A 19779-nucleotide genomic window follows, 5' to 3' on the forward strand; every position below is an offset into this window, starting at 1 on the left:
GTGAAGCTACCTGTGTACTTTTCCTGGATGTCATACCTCTGCCTCTCCTTGTGCTGATTATTCCTTTGTTTAAAACAATTATGAAATATATCTATCATAAACATAAATATATGTTTATGTTGATGAATCATCATGAAAAGAAAACCTACAGAATCATACTCACATGAACAAAGAAAACATTTCCTACTCCCAGAACCCCTCCTTATGCCCTCTCCCAGTCCCTGCTATTTGTCCCCTCTTAGTCATAAACTCCTCTCTCTCTATCAGAGGTATCTACTATTCTGACTTTTGTGATAATCGTTTTCTTTGCCTTTCTATATAGTATTACCCCCTGTGTCTGTATCCCTAAACAACATCATTTCATTTGGCCTGATTCAGAACTTCAGATGAATGGATCATACTATATATATTCTTTTGTGCCTTAATTCTGTCATTCAATATTATGTTTATGAGATTTATCCATGTTGTTGAGTACAACCGTAGTTTGTTCATTTGCATTGCTGTAAAGTATTCCATCATAGGACTGTACCATGATGTCTTTATTTATTTTACTGTGGATAGACGTTGTGTTATATTTAGTGTGGGGTATGATGAACAATGCTGCTTTGAATATCCTGATGCATGTATCCTAGGAGATCTTTAAGGTCATCTACCTGGCAGTAGAATAACCATCACAGGATATATGTATCTTCAACTTTACTAGATAATGCCAAACTGAATGCACCAATTAACCAACAGCAGTCTGCAGAGTTTCTGCTGCATCATATCCTTGCCAACAATTGGCATTATCAAACTGTTGACTTTAGCCAATCTCGAGGATAGCTAATGGTATCTCACTGTGTTTATACTTGCATTTCCCTAATTAATAATGAGACTGAGAATATTTGCGTATGTTTATTGATCATTTATATTTTCTTCTGTTTAAGTCTTTGCTCATTTTTTTCAATGTGATAGTATATTATTGATTTGAAAGAGTTTTCACATATCCTGGATGCTAACTCTTTATCAATTATACATGTGGCAAATATCTTCAACTCTGTACCTTGCTTTTTTGCTTATTGCATGCTATCTTTTGGCAAACAAAAGCTATTTATTTTAATAAAGTCAAATGTACGAATCTTCTCATTTATGGTTGGTGATCTCAATAGATAGTTTTAAAATTCTCTACCTTCAAGGTCATAAAGATGTTCTTCTGTATTAATTTCTATTTTAAAAAAAGATAGATATGGGAGTTTTCATTATGTTGCAAATGCCAACACCAGTTCTGCGACTGAGAAGCTAAACCTGGAGCTATGGCAACATGAGGAAGCTGGACCTCCAGGATCCTTGAAGGGGGCACTACAGCGGTCCAGATGCCATCTGGCTTTTAGTAGAGTTATATAAAAGTCTTTCTGAAGGAAAGCATCCCAAATGTAGGACCTTGAAATTTCCATTGATTTAAATTCAATAAAATAAACTTATAATAAAAAGTTACAGGGAGATAAGCCACCACAAGTCAGTCAGCAAAAACAACAACAAAAAAAGATTTAGTCTTCCAGAAACTTCAAATACTGGAATTATTAAATAGGGAAAATAAAATAAACCTATATAAAATATTTAAGAAAACAAAAGATGAAATTAAAAACATAGTTTATGTCCACATAAAAACCTGCACATGAATGTTCATAGCAACTTTATTCATAAGTGCCAAATTTTGGAAGCAACTAAGATGTCCTTCAATTGGTGAATAGGTTAAAAAAAAAAAAAAGGTGTATCCAGACAATGGGATATTATTCAGTGATTAAAAGAAGTGAGCTATCAAGCCATGAAAAGACACAGACAAACCTCAAGTGCATGTTGCTACGGAAAAAAAAAACAACAGAAAGGCAAAATCCTGTGTAATTCCAAATATATGACATTCTAGAAAAAGCAACACTGTAGAGACAGTAAAAAAATCAATGGTTACTATGGGTGTGGGAGGAGGCTGAGTTGGAATGAATAGGTGAAGCACAGATTTTTAGAGCAGTGAAACTATTGTGTACAATGTGTAGTGACAGATACGTGGTATTATGTATTCATCAAAACCCATACAGGCAAGGAACAAGGGATTATTAAAAATGACCGGGCAGATTTGAAAGGTTCATGTATTGTTTAGGAAGATGATAAAGATACTGATTAATATTAGACTTTAATGAATTAATGATACATGCTGTAATTTCTATGGTAACCGATGAAAGAAGAGAAGCAAGATGTACAAATTCCAATGAGTAGAGGGGGAAGAATTAGTGATACTTTAAAAATTATAAATGCATAAAAGGGGTGATATGGTTTACCTCTGTGTCTCCACCCAAATCGTAATCATCATGTGTTAAGGGAGGGACTGGTGGGAGGTTATTGGATAATGGGGGTGGTTTCTCTCATGCTATTCTCATGACAGTGAGTTCTCATGAGGTCTGATGTTTACAAGTGCTTGGCAGTTCCCTCTTTGCTGTCTGTCTCTCTTTCCTGCTGCCTTGCAGAGAAGGTGTTTGCTTCTCCTTCACCATCCACCATTGTATTAGTCCTTTCTCACACTGTTATAAATACCTGAAACTTGGTAATTTATAAAGGAAAGAGGTTTGTTTAATTGACTCACAGTTCTGCATGGCTGGGGAGGCTTCAGGAAACTTACAATCATGGTGGAAGGGGAAACTAACACGTCCTTATTCACATGGCAGCAGGAGAGAGAAATGCAAGCAGGAGAAATGGTAGATGCTTATAAAACCATCAGAGCTTGTGAATCTCACTCACTATGATAAGAACAACATGGGGGTAACTGGGTACACGATTCAATTACCTCCCACGGAATCCCTCCCACAACATATGGGGATTATGGGAACTACAATTTAAGATAAGATTTGGGTGGAGACACAGCCAAACTGTATCAACCATGATTGTAAATTTCCTGATGCCTCCCAAGCCATACAGAACAGTGAGTCAATTAAACATCTTTTCTTGATAAATTATCCAGTCTCAGGTAGTTCTTTATAGCAGTGTAAAAATGGACTAATACAGAAGATTGGTACTGGGAGTGGGGCACTGCTATATAGATACCTGAAAATGTTGAAGCAAGTGTGGAATTGGGTAACAGGCAGAGGTCAGAATAGTTTGGAAGGCTCAGAAGAAGACATATTGATATGGGAAAGTTTGGAACTTCCTAGAGAATTGTTGAATGGTTTTGACCAAAATGCTGATAGTGATATGGACAATGAAGTCCATGCTGTGGTGGTCTTAGATGGAGATGAAGAACTTATTCGGAACTGGAACAAAGGTCACTCTTGCTATGCTTTAGCAAAGAGACTGGCAGCATTTTGCCCCTGCCCTAGAGATCTGTGGAACTTTAAACTTGAGAGAGATGATTTAGGGTATCCTGGCAGAAGAAATTTCTAAGCAGCAAAGCCTTCAAGATGTCATATGACTTTTTCTGAAAGCAAGCGGTCATATGTGTTCACAAAGAGATGATATGCTTAAAAGGGAAGCAGAGCATAAAAGTTTGGAAAATTTGCAGCTTGACCATGCAGTAGAAAAGAAAACCCCATTTTCCAGGGAAAAATTTGAGCTGGCTGCACAAATTTGCGTAAGTAACAAGGAGCTGCATGTTAATAGCTGAGACAATAGGGAAAATGTCTCCAGGGCATTTCAGAGATCTTCAGGACAGCCCCTCGCACCACAGGCCTAGAGGCCTACGAGGGAAAAATGGTTTCATGGGCTAGGCCCAGGGCTCTATTGCTCTGTGCAGCCTCAAGACATGGTGCCCTGTGTCCCAGCCACTTCAGCTCGTGGCTAAAATGGGCCAAGGTACAGTTTGGGCCATTGCTTCAGAGGATGCAAGCTCCAAGCGCTAGCAGCTTTTATATGGTCTTGGGCCTGCAAGTATGCAGAAGCCAAGAGTTGAGGTTTAGAAACCTAGGTATAGATTTCTGAGGATATATGGAAATGACTGGCTGTCCAGACAGAAGTCTGCATCAGGGGCAGAGCCCTCATGGAAAACCTCTACTAGAAGGGCAGTGCAAAAGGGAAATGTGGGGTTGGAGACCCCACACAGAGTCCCCTCTGGGGCACTACCTAGTGAAGCTCTGAGAAGAGGGCCACTGTCCTCCAGACCCCAGAATGGTAGATCCACCAACAGCTTACATCCTGGACCTGGAAAAGCTTCAGGCACTCAACTGCAGCCCATGAAAGCACCCTCAGGGGCTGTACCCTGCAGAGCCACAGGGGCAGAGTGGCCCAAAGCCCTAGGAGCGCCCCTCTTGCATCAGTGTGCACAGGATGTGAGACATGTAGTCAAAGGAAATTATTTTGGAAGTTTAATATTTAATGACTGCCCAGTCAGGTTTCAGACTTGCATGGGGCCTGCGGCTCCTTTGTTTTGGCCAATTTCTCCCATGTGGAATAGAAACATTTACCCAATGCCGGTACCCCCATTGTATCTTGGGAATAATTAACTTGTTTTTGATTTTACAGGCTTGCCGGTGGAAGGGACTTGCCTTATCTCAGATCAGACTTTGGACTTGGACTTTTGAGTTAATGCTGGAATGAGTTAAGACTTTGGGGAACTGTTGGGAAGGCATGATTGGAATAGCACATGCAAATTCCCTGAGGCAAAAAGGTGTATGCTCACTGGAAGACCTAAGATGAGGCCAGTATGACTAGGAGGGGCATGGTGAGACTGAGGAAGCAGGTGGGTCTAGCCTAGGCAGATTTTTGTTTACTACATTAAATATTTTATGCTTTATCCTAAGTCTAATCACAAGCCATTTAAATATCTTAAGGGGGTGGGATAGAGGAAGGTAGTAGACATGAACAAGGTTGTATTTGGAAAAGATCACTCTGACTGCACTGTACAGCAGGGGTCCCCAACTCCTGGGCCACAGACTGGTACAGGTCCATGGCCTGTTAGGAACCAGGCCACACAGCAGAAGGTGAGCAGCAGGCAAGTGAGTATTACCACCTGAGCTCCACCTCCTATCAGATCAGTAGTGGCATTTGATTCTCATGGGAGCACGAACCCTATTGTGAACTGTGCATGTGAGCGATCTAGGTTGCGTGCTCCATCTAATGCCTGCTGATCTGAGGTGAAACAGTTTCATCTTGAAACCATCCCCTCCCTGGTCTGCGGAAAAATTGTCTTCCATGAAACCAGTCCCTGGTGCCAAAAAGGTTGGGGGTCGCTGCTGTAAATAACAGATTGGAGTTGGGTCTAAGTGACTGCAAGAAGATACTTTGAGTTTTAAATTAATTTCCAACTGACAGAACTTTATGCATTCCTGCTTCCTCCTACTTTCCCATTAGGTAGATTATATTGAAAAAATAAATCAGTTAAATGAATGAAAGATTTTAGATGAATGATTATTTGATTTTGTAAAATGGTTCACTTCTTTATTTCTTTTCCAAAAAATTTTTTTTTGCTCTCTGATCACAGTGTGCAATTTGGGCTCACCAACTTGCTCTTTAAAATATTCAGGAAAACGTGGCAATAGAATCTCTAAAAAGTCTACAAAGGTGGGAAAGGATGGCACCCTGACAATTGTCAATTAATACCTCTCAATTTCATCTCTTGAGGTCTTGGAATTGCCTTTGAAAAAATTGTAACTGAGAAAAGTATAACTGAAAGAGACCTGATCTAACCATCCCCCATCTTGCCTTTGTAAATCAAAGAACGTGACCAAGGCAAGTCTCAATTATTTTAGGAGGTTTATTTTCCAAATTAAAGGATGTGTGCCAGGGAGGCATGTATATGTCTTTCTCCAAAGATGATTTCGAGGGTTTCAGTATTTAAAGAGGAAAGGGTGGATATTGGGGGCTGAGAAATATTTTAAAAATGTGTCAGTAGATAAAAAGAACAGTTGCATCCTTCTCAATATACAATTTTCACATCAGGGGAGAGTGGAGGAAATAGGGTAACTTGAATCTATGCTTCCAGGTGGCCATCTTCAACCTTTATGCTTGAATAAACTTCCTTTAAACTAGAGTCTTATCTTTTTTATTATTTTAGGTTGACAACTCTCAAATTTATGTTTCTGGCCCATTGGACTTCTTCCTTGAACCTCAGTGTCTAAATCTGTCTACCCAGCCTCTCCACTTGGATGTTTAATAAGGATTTCAAATTCAACATACAAAAAACAAAATTCCTGACTTACGCCTTAAAAATGGCTTCTTACACAACTCAGTTCTTACAAGTTGCTCATATTGCCTTTTACCTCACACTCCAAAACTAATATATCCACAAATCTTATGATTCCACTTCTAAAATTTACCCCGAATTCATTGTTGTTTTCATTACCTCGATCACCACCACTCTGGCCCACACCACTATCACCATGGCTGGATTATTGTAATAACTTCCTGATATCACTTTTCACCAACTAATACAAGCATTTTCATCTGGTTCCCTCAGGTATCCTTAACCCCCAGGCTGCAGATAGTACCAGTCCATGGCCTGTTAGGAACCAGGAGGCACAGTAGGAGGTGAGCAGCAAGCAAGGGAGCATTACTTCCTGAGCTCCCGATTCCTCAGATTAGCGATGGCCTCAGATTCTCATAGGATCAGGAACCCTATTGTGAACTGCGCGTTGGCGGGATCTTCTAAGTTGTGTGCTCCTTATGAGAATCTAATGATAAATGTAATGCCTTTGAATCGCATCCTGAAACCATCATCCACCCCCCACCACGAAACTGGTCCCTGGTGCCCAGAAGGTTGGGGGGCCGCTGTTCTATATAATCCCTGGAAGACTGATGACTTGTCTCTTTCACTTAGTGCCATGAACTCCAGTGCAACTTTGTGGATGCTCCATAAATACTTGGCTGGAATGAACCCATAAATATTTAATACTACTGCATATACAGTAATACTTTTGAGGAGCTGCTTGGGTATGTAAAAATTGCAGGGGACGTTTACAATTAAAGAATCTCCCGAATCAAAGCAATGAGTGAGCTGGTTGAAGCAGTGCCCACGAGCTGCTCCAGCTTCTCAAAGGCAGGTTTTCCACCTAAGCCAGCATTCTTCTATTTTTGGTTACCGTAGCTATCAACCTGCTCCCTTACCCGGCACCTCACCCTCAGCCGAGAGCCTAATGGGCTTTTCCCCCTCTCGCCCTCACGATGAGTGAGCCCCACAAGGTCTAAGGTGGAAGATACACTTGAACACCTGACAAGCCTTCAGGGATGACACTGGATTCTAGGCCACCTGGGCTTCTCCACTGTATTAGTTATGAAAAAACAAAAGTCAGGAAAAAACCTTCGGAGGTGGAATCTCCAACCCGGCTACGGGTTAGGAAGCAAAGCGCACCTAGCAAAGGGCTGGTCCCTGCAGCCTCAAGGGTTGATGGTAAGTGAATCCACCGTCAACCCCCCGAATCCAAAATGGCAGGATACAGGAGTGAGTGTGTTTAGGTGTGAAGGTAGGGCCATTGAAGAAGGGAGAACGACAGCATACTTGTTTTGATTCAACAAGGAGGCGGCGATTACAGGAGGGCGAATAGCGAAGGACAACGCAACATCCAACTGGCAGAAGCAGCTGGCCTGACGAGGATGGCCACATTGACCCAATCCAAGACGGTGTCGAGGTTGTAACCGGGAGCGCGCAAAAGGTGGGACCTACCCTGATCCAAGATGGCAGTGGCAATTGACGCAAGCCGAGGGACGCGAGCGCCAGGAGCATCTTTGCCCTCAGCCAAGATGGCGGCCGCGGTGGGCGCTGTCCCCGGCTCCGCCCCGCGGCCCCAGCCCCGCCTCCCCCTCGCCCCTCCCTCCGCCCCCTTGCCTTGCCGAGTCCGGCCCGAGGCGCTCGCGCTGGGAGAGCGGGTTCCGGGCATTTGACATGGCGGCAGCATCGGCTACGGCAGTTGCGAAGGGGAATGGGGGCGGCGGTGGCCGGGCCGGGGACGCCAGCGGCACGCGGAAGAAGAAGGGCCCGGGGCCTCTGGCCACGGCGTACCTGGTCATCTACAATGTGGTGATGACAGCGGGGTGAGGCTGGGGCTTGGCTCGGGGAGGCGGGGAGCCAAGCGCGGTCGGGGAGGGAGCTCTGCGGCCGGCGGAGCGGAGCGGATCGGCGCGGCCCACCGCACGCAGTGCAGCCCCGGCGGGCGGTTTCCGGGACCCAGTACCTGGGCGCTGAGGGTGGCCGAGCGCTGAATCGACCCCTGTGCCTGCCCGCGAGTTCCCGCCTGCGCTGGGGGTCGAGCCAAGTTCCCAGGCACGGGGGCGCGGGGACCGCTGCCGGGCGCTGTATCGCGAGGGCCGCGGGAGGAAGGGTGGACTGGCCACAGATGCTGGGCCGGGGGCGGCGGTCGGAAGACCTGGCGGCGCGGAGCCTAGCCTGGGCGGCCAGGCTCAGATGGTGAACGGCGCCAGCCTGGGGAGAGGAGGAGCTGTGGCTGCAGAGTGACCATTCATTTGGGCGGCTGTTTTCAAAATCCGGGCTGCGCTTTAATCCGGAAGATATTGGGAAAGTGTTCAAAGTTTTTGGCCAGCGACTTGAGCAGAGCTGGGCTTTAGATGAGTTTAGACTTTTAGGATGGGTTGGGGTGGGGAAGAAACAGCGGGGTAGAAGGCAGATTTACTGGGGACGGGGAGAATAGACCCTCGAAACGGTTTTACCCACCTCTGTCTCCCTCATTTTAGTCTGTCCCTTATCCCGGGGGGTTTTTAGTTAAAGCTCTGCCACTAACTAGCTGTGTGACTTTAGATAAATCACCTAATTTCTCTAGCCTCTGTTTTTTCATCTGTAAACTAAAGGGTTGGGCTGGGTGAGGAAGGTTCCTTCAGCTCTGCAATTCTGTATCTCATCATTTTGGTGAGGAGGATCACAGGATCAATTCGTTTTATATATATATATATATATATAGTATATATTATATATTTTTCTACAGTCTTCATTTGTAATTTTTTAAAAAGTCCTAACATTTTATTATGAAAAATTTCGAACGTGCAGAAGAGTTGAAAGAATTGTATAGTGAACATCCATCTTTATTTAGTTTTAAAGTAGGTAATACATGGGCAGGATTCAAAATTCAAAATATAAGCCAGGGCATACAGTGAAAATCTTTCCTCCCTCCCACCTTTCCCTTCTCCCCAGATCCCATCTCTTGAGGCAGTTAATTTTATGTATCCTTAATATACTGATGCAAGCAAATATGTTTATACATCCTCTACCCCTTTTTAAAATAAGACAAATAGCAATTTTTTAATATTTTTACAATTCAGCCCCTTGTTTTTTTTTTTCACGAAAAAAAATAATATCATGGGAGGATCGTAGATTTATTGCTAGTATTAGAAATGGTAGGTGTGGAAACAGGGTCAGAGAAGTTGTGACTTGCATGAGATCATAGAACTTGTTAATAGAAGTTCCAGATCTAGAAATCATTTCTCTTGACTCACAGGTCAATGAAGAACTAGTACAGATCCAGGCTTTTATCACATCAGTGGTCACATAGATTGACTTTTTAAAAAACATCCTGGATTCTCTCTGTGTGTATTAATATTTATATATAAAATTCTTGTGTCTTAGCAAGGGCTGGTGAGGGCATTGGACTGGAAAGGGATTTTTAAGGTATGTTGGTAAGAAGAAAGAAGTCTATTCCTGAGCAATGAACAGAGAATGGGGTGGAGGGTAAGGAGTCTTAAACCAGGAAGAGAAATTGGGATTGTGAGAGCAAAGTAAGCTTTTTTTAAGGCTAATAGTTGTACCAGTTACACCATTAAATAATCTTATTTTATGTCCTTATATGATAGTTTTTGGAAATAGCAGAGACCACACACCCCATTGCCTAGTTGATTTTGTACATTTACCTAAATCCTTCCAGGAGACGTATCTTAATAAAAAGGTCCATTTATTTTATTATGGAACTTGACAAAAAATTATGTTTATTTTTGAGGACAGTGGAACAAAAATATAACATTCACAGCTGTATGCTTAAGTGTTTCCTGTTTTGTGGTTTGTATTGATCCGGCTTTCATTTCTGAGTTGATTTTGGAAAACTGGGGTAAGAACTTTTTTTTAACAAAAGCCTATAATTCCTAATTTTAAAAGGATAGATTTTAAGGTATGGGTAATTGTTCCCAGTGAGACAATATAAAAATAGTTTAAAGCATCTTCTTTCTACCCTGTAATTATTAAAAACCGTTTAACTGCACAGGCTGTTTAAAATTTTCCTTTAACTTTTTTTTCTTGTCTTAGATTTTCTTGGCACCTAATTTAGTGGCACAAGGACCATTTTAGCTTATTCCTTTCCTTTTGGTTTTGTTCTCAACAGCAAAGTTGCCAAAAAAATGAGCTCCAGATGGGTGAGGTGCCACTGTGCTTTCGCTGAGCCCTCTTGATAAGGTGCTGTTGGTGGTACAACATTTCAATGTACAACAGCTTGGCATTTGAGAGCTACCATTCATAAATCCAGGATACTGATGCTTGAGGTCACCTTTAGCAACATTTTTTATTGCCACAGCTGCCTATTAACCTAAATCCTACTTTTCAAATTTTTATTTTTTTCCTGATTGTTCTTTTCTCTTTTACTAGGTGGCTGGTTATAGCGGTTGGTCTGGTCCGAGCATACCTGGCTAAGGGTAGCTACCATAGCCTTTATTATTCAATTGAAAAGCCTTTGAAATTCTTTCAAACTGGAGCCTTATTGGAGGTAGGTCCTGAGATTTATTATTGTTATTGATTTCCATTGGTATAAAGAAAAAGATGCAACTAAATTATATTGAAGTAGCAGACCTCCTTTGGATTCAAGTTAAATTTTGAAATTTTGCCTCCTCACGGACTAAAGTGTTGATACCTAGGCTTTTTGAAGTTCTAGATAGGGTAAAATCTCATTTAACTTGTGTTACCTTGAATGTATTTTATGTTCAACTTTTTTTGGAAATCAACTGAAACAAGCTTGTATTAGGATTTTTTTAAATTCCATGGACATCTTGGGGAAGCACTGGCAAAATCAGATGCTTTCAGGGTTTATGTAATAAAAATAGCGAAGTTGGTGGGTGTAGGATATTGGGAGTGATAGATGTAAGACATAATAGCCTGTGACTAAAGGCATCCAAATTGATTTCCTTGAATTAAGGGCAATGTATATTCAGTCCTCTCTCTAGAGGTAAGTATAGATTAGGATTTTGGATTTGCAAGTTATGGAAACCCAAACTACTTTAAGCAAAAAAGGACTTTTCTGACCTCTGTAATTAATACAGATATAAGATTAATTTACAAAGAGACCAGCTCAGGAATGAGAACCAAGGATTTGACACTGCCAGATTCTCTTGCTGTCTCCCATCTCTGCTTGTCTATTTCTCTTTGAATGTTGGTCTTGGGCTCTCCACATGGTAGGAAACGAAGTGGGTGTTTATTTTTCTCAGCATCTGTGTCACACGTTCCCAGTGAGGATTCTGGTTGGCCCTACTCAGACTCCTGCCAGTGACATGAGGTGCTTGATTAGCCAGTCTTAGGACACATGCCCATTCTTCTGTCCAAGGGACTACAGACTTTGCTTGTGGAAAAGAGGGATTGGTGATAGCTTTGGGCACACAAAATCAATATCCGCCATAGTTCAGTATGGTGAAAAACCTTCAGATTGCAGGGATGATCTAGTTCATTTTGCTTAGCCTCCAGGTAAGACCATCATGACATTTATACTTTACTGGCAGCTTTTAAAACCTGAACTGTGAAATGATACTTAACAAAAAATCATTTATCTCATGAAATGAAATCTGATACCTCTACCTTTGGTTCTCACTTTTTTTTTTTTTTTTTTTTGAGACAGGGTCTTGCTCTGCTACCCAGGCTGGAGTGCAGTGGTACAGTCATGGCCATAGCTCACTGCAGCCTTGAGCTCTTGGGCTCAAGCAGTCCTCCCACCTCAGCTTCCGGAGTAGCTGGGCCCATAGTCGCACACCACCATACATGGCTAATTTTTAAAACTTTGTAGAGACAGGGTCTCCCTGTATTGGCCAGGCTGGTTACAAACTCCTTGGCTCAAGAGATCTTCCCATCTCAGCCTCCCAAAGCACTGAAATTACAGGTGTGAACCACTGCACCCAGCCCACTCTCACTTTATTTATTTTTTTGAGACAGGGTCACTTTGTCACCCAGGCTGGAGTGCAGTGGTGTGATCATGGCTCACTGTAGCCTCAACTTCCCAACCATCCTCCCGCTACAGCCTCCCAAGTAGCTGGGACCACAGGCATGTACCACCATGCTTGGCTTATTTTTGTATTTTTGGTAGAGATGGGGTTTGGTCATGTTGTCTAGGCTGGATCCACTCTCACTTTCTAAGTCAGAAAGTTATCCATTTTGCTTTTGTTTTTTTTTTTTTTATCTTAGAAAGCAGAGGAATTGCTTTCTTTCTTTCTTTTCTTTTTTTTTTTTTTTGAGATAGTGTCTTACTGTCTTGCCCAGGTAGGAGTGGAGTGATGCGATCTCGGCTCACTACAACACAGAGGAATTACAATACTGTCCGCACTTAGACATTTTAGGTAGGTGGTGTGATCAAATGACCTTCCAGCTGGAAGTCTGAATACCTTTTTATTTTAAGTATAATAGTTTTCCCAACCGACTCTATAGATTTGGGTAAATCTTTTCTCTCTTCCCCACCTCTTTTTCATGTGTAAAATAATTAGGTTAAAGTAGATTTCTAAAGTCCCTTACTACCCTAACCATTTGAGTCTGAGGAAGCTTGAACAAATCCTAGTGTGAACATTTTTTAAACTTAGAGGCTTGAACTTTTTTTGGAAGGGGACACTAGTAAATAAGTAGCATTTTCTCTCTCAGAGCCTTGGCCAGTACAGTTCCCTCAAGCTACAGAGAAGCAAGTTTAGACTCAAAACCACCAGACTCCCAGAACTTGATATAGTAGGGGGTTGTCCCCAGTTGGAACACTTCAATAATTTAAAGGGGTTTCTGTCTCTTTAAGACATCATAATATTAGGGCTGAGCATAGTAGCTCATGCTTATAATCCCAGCAATCCCAGAGCCTTGGGAGGCCAGGGTGGGAGGATCACTTGAGGGCAAGAGTTCGAGACCAGCTTGGGCAACATGGCAAGACCTCATCTCTACAAAAAAAAAATTTTTTTTTTTTAGCTGGACTAGGTGATGGGTACCTGTAGTCTCAGCTACTTGGGAGGCTGAAATAGGAGGCTTGAGCTTGAGCTCAGGAGTTTGAGGCTGCAGCGAACTATGATTGCATCACTGCCATCATCCAGCCTGGACAACAGAGTGAGACCTTGCCTCTAAAAAAAAAAAAAAAAAAGACTTAGTAATGTTAGAAGTATAATTTTTAAAATGTAATTATGTCTTTGGGAAGGTAGGGACGTTAAACAGTGTCATCAAAATCCACTCAGGAACCAAGTCTTAGACTTTGAAGGATTAGCCTGTTTATCCTTATAGAATTTTTAATAGGGATTTAGGAAAATATTTTGGACTTTTCGGTTTTATCTCTGTTATCCCCACTAAGAACCAATTAAGTGACAAATCCTGGATTTGATTTTGGGAAAAGGACTGTGCATAAGGAAGTAAAGATTCCCAGGAACATGCAGGCAATTAACATAGCAGAGGTCAGTGATGGAAGAAATCCATTGGACTGGGCGATAAAGCGGGCTTGCTAAAACCACATTTCCTGTGCCATCAGTTGAGGAGTGTTTCATTGCCTACTCTGTCTATGCTGTATAACAATTAGATGTGTGTGGTATTGTTTAATTACACATAAGTTATCCTGATGGGAATTATTAGTGTTGACAGTATATCCTGTTTACAGGAGGAGAAAATGAATCCAGGGAAGGCAGCTACTCATTTATATCTCTTCATGCTAGATGTTATTCTTTATTAGGTTCTGTGGGAGTTTACTTAAAAAAGAAATAGAAATTACTTGTTCTCCAATTTCAAATCTTCTTAGGAAAATAATAACACTTAGCTTTTTAAAAGACATAAACACATTTACCAAGCAAGTACAAAGGAGCATGTAGTAGTGAAGTACAAAAGGAAGCTTGGCTGAGTGCCGGGGCTTACACCTGTAATCCCAGCTCTTTGGGAGGCTGACATGGAGGGATTGCTTGAGGCCAGGAATTCAAGACCAGCCTGGGAAACAGCGAGACCCCCATCTCTATAAAAAGTTAAAAAAATAGCTGGGCGTGGTAACCCATGCCTGTAGCCCCAGCTAATCAGGAGGGAGGATCACTTGTGCCCAGGTGTTCAATGCTAGAGTGAGTCATGATCATGCCTCTGCACTCCAGCCTGGGTGACATAGCAAGACCCCATTTCCAAAAAAAAAAAAAAAAAAAAGTATATACAAATAAAATGCTATTCATGGATAAAATGTGGTCTATGGATATAAAAATTCATAAAATTAATAAAAACAAATGAATTCCTGATATATGTTAATGCCTGGACAAATCTTGAAAAAATGCATTTGAAAGGAGGCAGATACAAAAAGTCCCAAATATTATTGTTTATATGAAACATCTAGAATAGGCAAATCCGTAGAGACAGGAAGTAAAGGAATTGTTAGGGGCCGGTGGGGAGAGAGAATGGGGAGTGACTGCTAATGGTACAGGATTTCCTTTTAAGGTGATAATATTGTTCTTGAAATAGTGGTGCTGGGTGCGCAACTCTGTGAACATACTAAAAACCACCGAATTATACAGTTTAAAATTGTGAATTTTGTGATATGTGAATGATATGCCAGTTTAAAAAAAAAATGAGTTCCTCTGTGATGAGCTGTGGATGTTTTCTACATTATTCATTTCTTGGAGTCCATGATATTCATTGATAAGGCAGATTTTATCTTTGCATATTTGTTGAGTATAGTTAAAAAATTAGTAGATTGATGTGGTTATGGCAGTTTAAAATTATGTCTGAGAGAATTTGGATATCTAGATATCTTTGGTCGATATAAGAATGTAATTATAGCAAAGACACTTCCAAATACTCATGATCGGATATTCCTCTGTAATTGATAATGAGATTTCAAATGGATTAAAGATTGCTCTGCAAAGAGGTTAACTGTTGAGATTGATAGACTATCTTCAACATATGTACATTGATAATATGTCATTTACTTACCGTTGTGCATCTGAGACTGCTTAATGAACCACAGAATTTCCCTTTCCTTCCCATTGTCTTCCAGATCTTTCTGCGCCTTAAAACCCCTCATTTACAAAAATAAATAACCCAGTCTCATTTCTGATCATGTCCTAGAATTGATCTAGGGCAGGGTCCGGAGAAGTGGTGAGAGACATCAGACAGCTTTTGTTAGTCTTCTAAGCCCACCACCACTTTCTCAACCCCATCTGTGTTTCCCAGCCTCACTCTTCAGACCTCACCTCATGGTGCTCTTTGGTTCTTTAATGAAATAGGAAACTGATTTTGGACATTTCTCTAAAATATAGCAAAGTCTTAGGAACTTGCAGTGTCCTTAAGAAGAAAGATCCCTTCTTATCTCCCTGCCAGTTTTTCTGTCTTTATGGCTCAAACACTAACTAATTTTTGCCATGGAGGAATTGCACTTCAGACTGCTTTTGTGAACTGGTCTGAGGACATAACCATTATCTGTAATATATTTTTCCTTCTTTGCAGACATTCTGATTTCCCAGTAATTGTCTCAAAAAGGAACTTCTGAAATGCAGGCTACATGCACATGTTAGGCTACTTTTATTCTGGACCCATTTTGCGAAAACACCTCTCTAAAAGGGACTTTAGAAAAGCTAGTAAGAGCAAGTCATAGTGGAGATATCCAACACAAATACAAATGACAACAAAACCCAGAAAAGCCAGCTTCTCAAACAATGTGAAAACCAGAGGAAAGCTCTAACTTGATTAAAATTAGTAAGTGTCACAACATTAGAAGGGAAGAGGGAGCCCGAAAGAAACAGGAACCCACCCACACAGGCCTCGCTGCTTGATGACTCAAGCAAATAGAAGCAAATTGATGTGGTATTCAAAGAGGTGCAATAGCTAACATCTGTAGAAAGAAATGTGCTGAAATTAAAAAAAAATAAATAAAAGAACTAAAAATATCAGTGGTGGCAATATAGGACAGGAAGGAGCCACAGTGCAAGAAATAGGTGATACTGAAGATGCAAGAAAGGCGGGAGTTTCCAATCACATTTTCACATAAAATCAATACCAGAACAGAAGTCATAGGGAAAATTTCAAAGTTCACTATTCAAAAGAAACATTATAAAACATCACAACAGAAAAACAGTATGTGTAGAACCAATGTATCTAGAAAACCTGATGAGGGGCCGGGCGCGGTGGCTCAAGCCTGTAATCCCAGCACTTTGGGAGGCCGAGGCAGGTGGATCACGAGGTCAAGAGATCGAGACCATCTGGTCAACATGGTGAAACCCCGTCTCTACTAAAACTACAAAAAAATTAGCTGGGCATGGTGGCGCGTGCCTGTAATCCCAGCTACTCAGGAGGCTGAGGCAGGAGAATTGCCTGAACCCAGGAGGCGGAGGTTGCGGTGAGCCGAGATCGCACCATTGCACTCCAGCCTGGGTAACAAGAGCGAAACTCTGTCCCAAAAAAAAAAAAAAGAAAACCTGATGAGGGTATATAAGCTTTCAAAAAGTAAGACTACCAGAAGAAGTAGAAAAGATTGGAATATTCAACTTATAAATAATCAGGGAGAAAAGTTATTACTTTTCTGAAATGAAAGTCCACCTCAGTATGGTTATTGAGAATTTATGATATTCCACAACAAAAAAATTTCTTCCCTTCCTGGATACTTAAACCATTTCCAGCAGAAAAGAGAAGATTTTAAAATGTGATAGTTAAAAACAGCTTGAAACCTTAAACTTGAAAGAAGAAAAAAATCCACATGAAGCTAGTAGGAAACAATAGCTTCCTGGATAATAGACCATGCAATTTTCTACAGTTGGAAACATTTTGAAAACACCTACAAAAAGTAATGGAACTTTGAAAGCACCTTATCAAAGAGTATTTAACTTTAATCAAGAGTATTTAGCTGTTATCAAAGAGTATTTATTTAACTGTTATATAAATAAATAAAATTAGTCAAGTTTTCAGACTAGCAATGTCCAATAGAACTTTCTGCAGTGATAATGTTGGAACACCGTCCAAAACAGTAGCCGCTAGTCACTTAAAACGTGGCTAGTGGGTCTGAGAAACTGAGTTTTATTTACTTTTGATCAGGAATGGTGGTTCACACCTGTAATCCCAGCACTTTGGAAGGCCAAGGTGGAAGAGTTGCTTGAGGCCAGGAGTTCCAAGACCAGTTTGGGCAATATAGCAAGACCTCTTCTCTGCAAAAAAATTTTAAAAAATTAGCCGGATATAGTGGCACACATTAGTCCTAGCTACTCGGGAAGCTGAGGCAGGAGAATCTCTTGAGACCAGGAGTTTCAGGCTGAAGTTATAGTCACTCCACAGCACTCCATTCTGGGGGACAGAGCAAGACCCTGTTTTTCAAAGAAATAAAAATAAATATTATTTACTTTTTATTTAAGTTTAAATAGGCAAATACGGCTAGTGGCCAGTGCACAGCATAAGCCTTTAGACCACGGTACAGATTGCAATGTGATCATGTGGAATCCCATAAGAAATTTCAGATTTTGCCAGGATAGAATGAAGCGGGAAGGAGGACTAATATAACAATATAAGTTTTGTATCACTCCAGAGTTTATACGTTTTTTAATTGATAAATATGAGAATAGTTATAGTGATGTTTTCAGATTAGGAAAATTAATAGGAAAAAAAGCAAAATTGCAGATATTGAAAAAGGTATGGAAGAGGATATATCATACTGTTGTTAGAGCTTACCTCTGTGGAGGGGAGTGATGTTTTGGGGCAAGGGGGGAGTAAAAGATTACCACTTTTAATATACTTTGGTATGTATATATCACATGAATCATGTAATTTTTAGAAATTCTGTATTATATGTAATTAAAAATAAGATGAATGAGGAAAATAAGATTTTAAAGTTTTTTGAAAAAGGAAGACAATAGGCAGCTTAGTTTATTTTTTTATTTAAAGAGAAATAAGAGTTTTACATCTACTACAAATCCTGTTAATTTTTTTTAATAATAAACCTATAGGATAATGGAATATAGCAAACACGCACCATTTTTTATGTTTATGCAAATAGACTGATTAAATTTATCAAAATAAAAAGATGAAATGATGATTGCTGGTTGAAAACTAAACTATAACAATTGTTGCTTATGAGACTAAGGGACAAACCAGCCTGTCATGACCAAGTGTCAAGAAAAGCAGGACTACCCAGTTACAGCATAAGATAAATGATTTCAGAGGAGAAGCTGAAGAGAAACTGAGTTCACAATTTGTCAGTAGCAAGAACATGGGAGACACACATTAGTGAAATCATATGATGAATGAATGATTATCAGAACCGAGAAACAAAATATGTAAAAAGCTGGCAGAAATGCTATAGAAGTTAAAAAATAGAATTGTTCTTAAGAGGGTGTCACGGTATATGTAAAAACACTAGAGATAATAAATTTTGGTGTGAAGGCTTGGTTTTGCCATTAATTAGCCCTGTGGCATTGGTCTTAACCTCTCCCTCAATTCATTATGTGCAGTGAATACACTGGATTAGATGACCTTACGTATATCCCCACTTTTAAGTTCTGTGAGACTTCAACATTTCACTATCAGAATATGAAAATTAAGCAAACAACAAATTAGTAAATTATAGGGCTGGAGATAGCAAGAAAGATGAAATTAAGTGACAAAGGAAAAATAATGGTAATTGAGGAATTTTTTCAGTATTTCTTCCTTAAAAATTGGATGTAAAAGGACTTTGAAAACATATTTGGAGTCTGAGGGAGCCCAATGAATAACCAACACCCTTTTGCTTGCTTACGTTCTGAACATTGAGCAATAACTCAGAGGAGTTGCATAAGGATCCTGAAAATCACCTTTACTAGTGATAAAGGCTGAGGACATGCTTTAGTGTGTGAGTCAAATGGGTTTGCTAACTGAACTCCACAGTTAGACTCACCACCCACCCTGTCCCAAGCAGCAGCAGACAGGCTGCCTTAGAAGAAACCATGAGAACTTGGGGCTCTCTGTGAAACCTCTCGTATGGAGCTGAATTGAGCACATCCCATTTATTCTTAAATTTATGCTTAAATGAGTCATCCTTTCCAGGGGTAAAGTAATTAAAGGAGACTAGTACTATGTGGTGGAAATCCGTCCTCATAGAAACCAGAGAGAAGGGAAAGGTGTTTCCCTGAGTAATAAGTACTATTTATTTATGGTAGAAAAAACCCAGGTGCAGAAGAATGTATAGCAGTCATAATCTAAAGATAAGCACTTTTAAATTTTGGTGTCTATCCTTAAAGACTATATATTGTTATTATAGGTAAATTTTAAGCAAGAATAGAATCATTTATGTGTAGAATATGATAATTTCTAAAATAAATCAAATACTGGTAAATGTAACTCAAACTGGTGATGGACCTCTGCCTAGTAAAATGAGTGTGGTGGACATGTCCATGGAACTGCCCAGCCCAGCATGTCCTCTCTGGAATTTTTCTGGTTCTCAAGGCTCTACCCTTAGCAGCTACATCTCTATTCCCTCACTCTGCCTCTTATGCCATAGCTGGCTGATCCAGGGGTGCATAACTGACCCAAAGTGGGCTGGTGAGGTTTTTTTTCCCTCCCAACAATTTGGAATTTTTAATTGAAAGACAGAGATGGGAAGTCACTATAGCTGAATCACATTAAGTCCATGGGCTACAGCTGAGGTCTTGAAAGCTGCTTGGGTTTCTATTCCTTTTGATACTTGTTAA

At 40.5% G+C, this 19779-nt stretch overlaps 1 protein-coding gene across 2 annotated transcripts in view; it reads left to right on the forward strand.

The window, feature by feature from the left end:
* Window positions 1–7767: 7767 nt before the first annotated feature.
* Window positions 7768–19779, forward strand: part of HACD2 (3-hydroxyacyl-CoA dehydratase 2) — an 84747-nt gene continuing 72735 nt past the window's right edge. The window contains exons 1-3 of one of the 2 annotated variants that reach the window (XM_032267757.1): window positions 7768–7986; window positions 10535–10652; window positions 12779–12859. In XM_032267757.1, coding sequence (XP_032123648.1) covers window positions 7838–7986; window positions 10535–10652; window positions 12779–12859 — 348 coding nt within the window. In that variant the 5' untranslated portion in view covers window positions 7768–7837. The remainder of the gene's footprint in view (window positions 7987–10534; window positions 10653–12778; window positions 12860–19779) is intronic. The other variant, XM_032267755.1, reaches the window with a different exon arrangement.

This window comes from Sapajus apella, unplaced genomic scaffold (genome assembly GCF_009761245.1).
Source record: "Sapajus apella isolate SASKATOON/1434 unplaced genomic scaffold, GSC_monkey_1.0 scaffold171, whole genome shotgun sequence".
Classification (NCBI taxonomy): domain Eukaryota; kingdom Metazoa; phylum Chordata; class Mammalia; order Primates; family Cebidae; genus Sapajus; species Sapajus apella.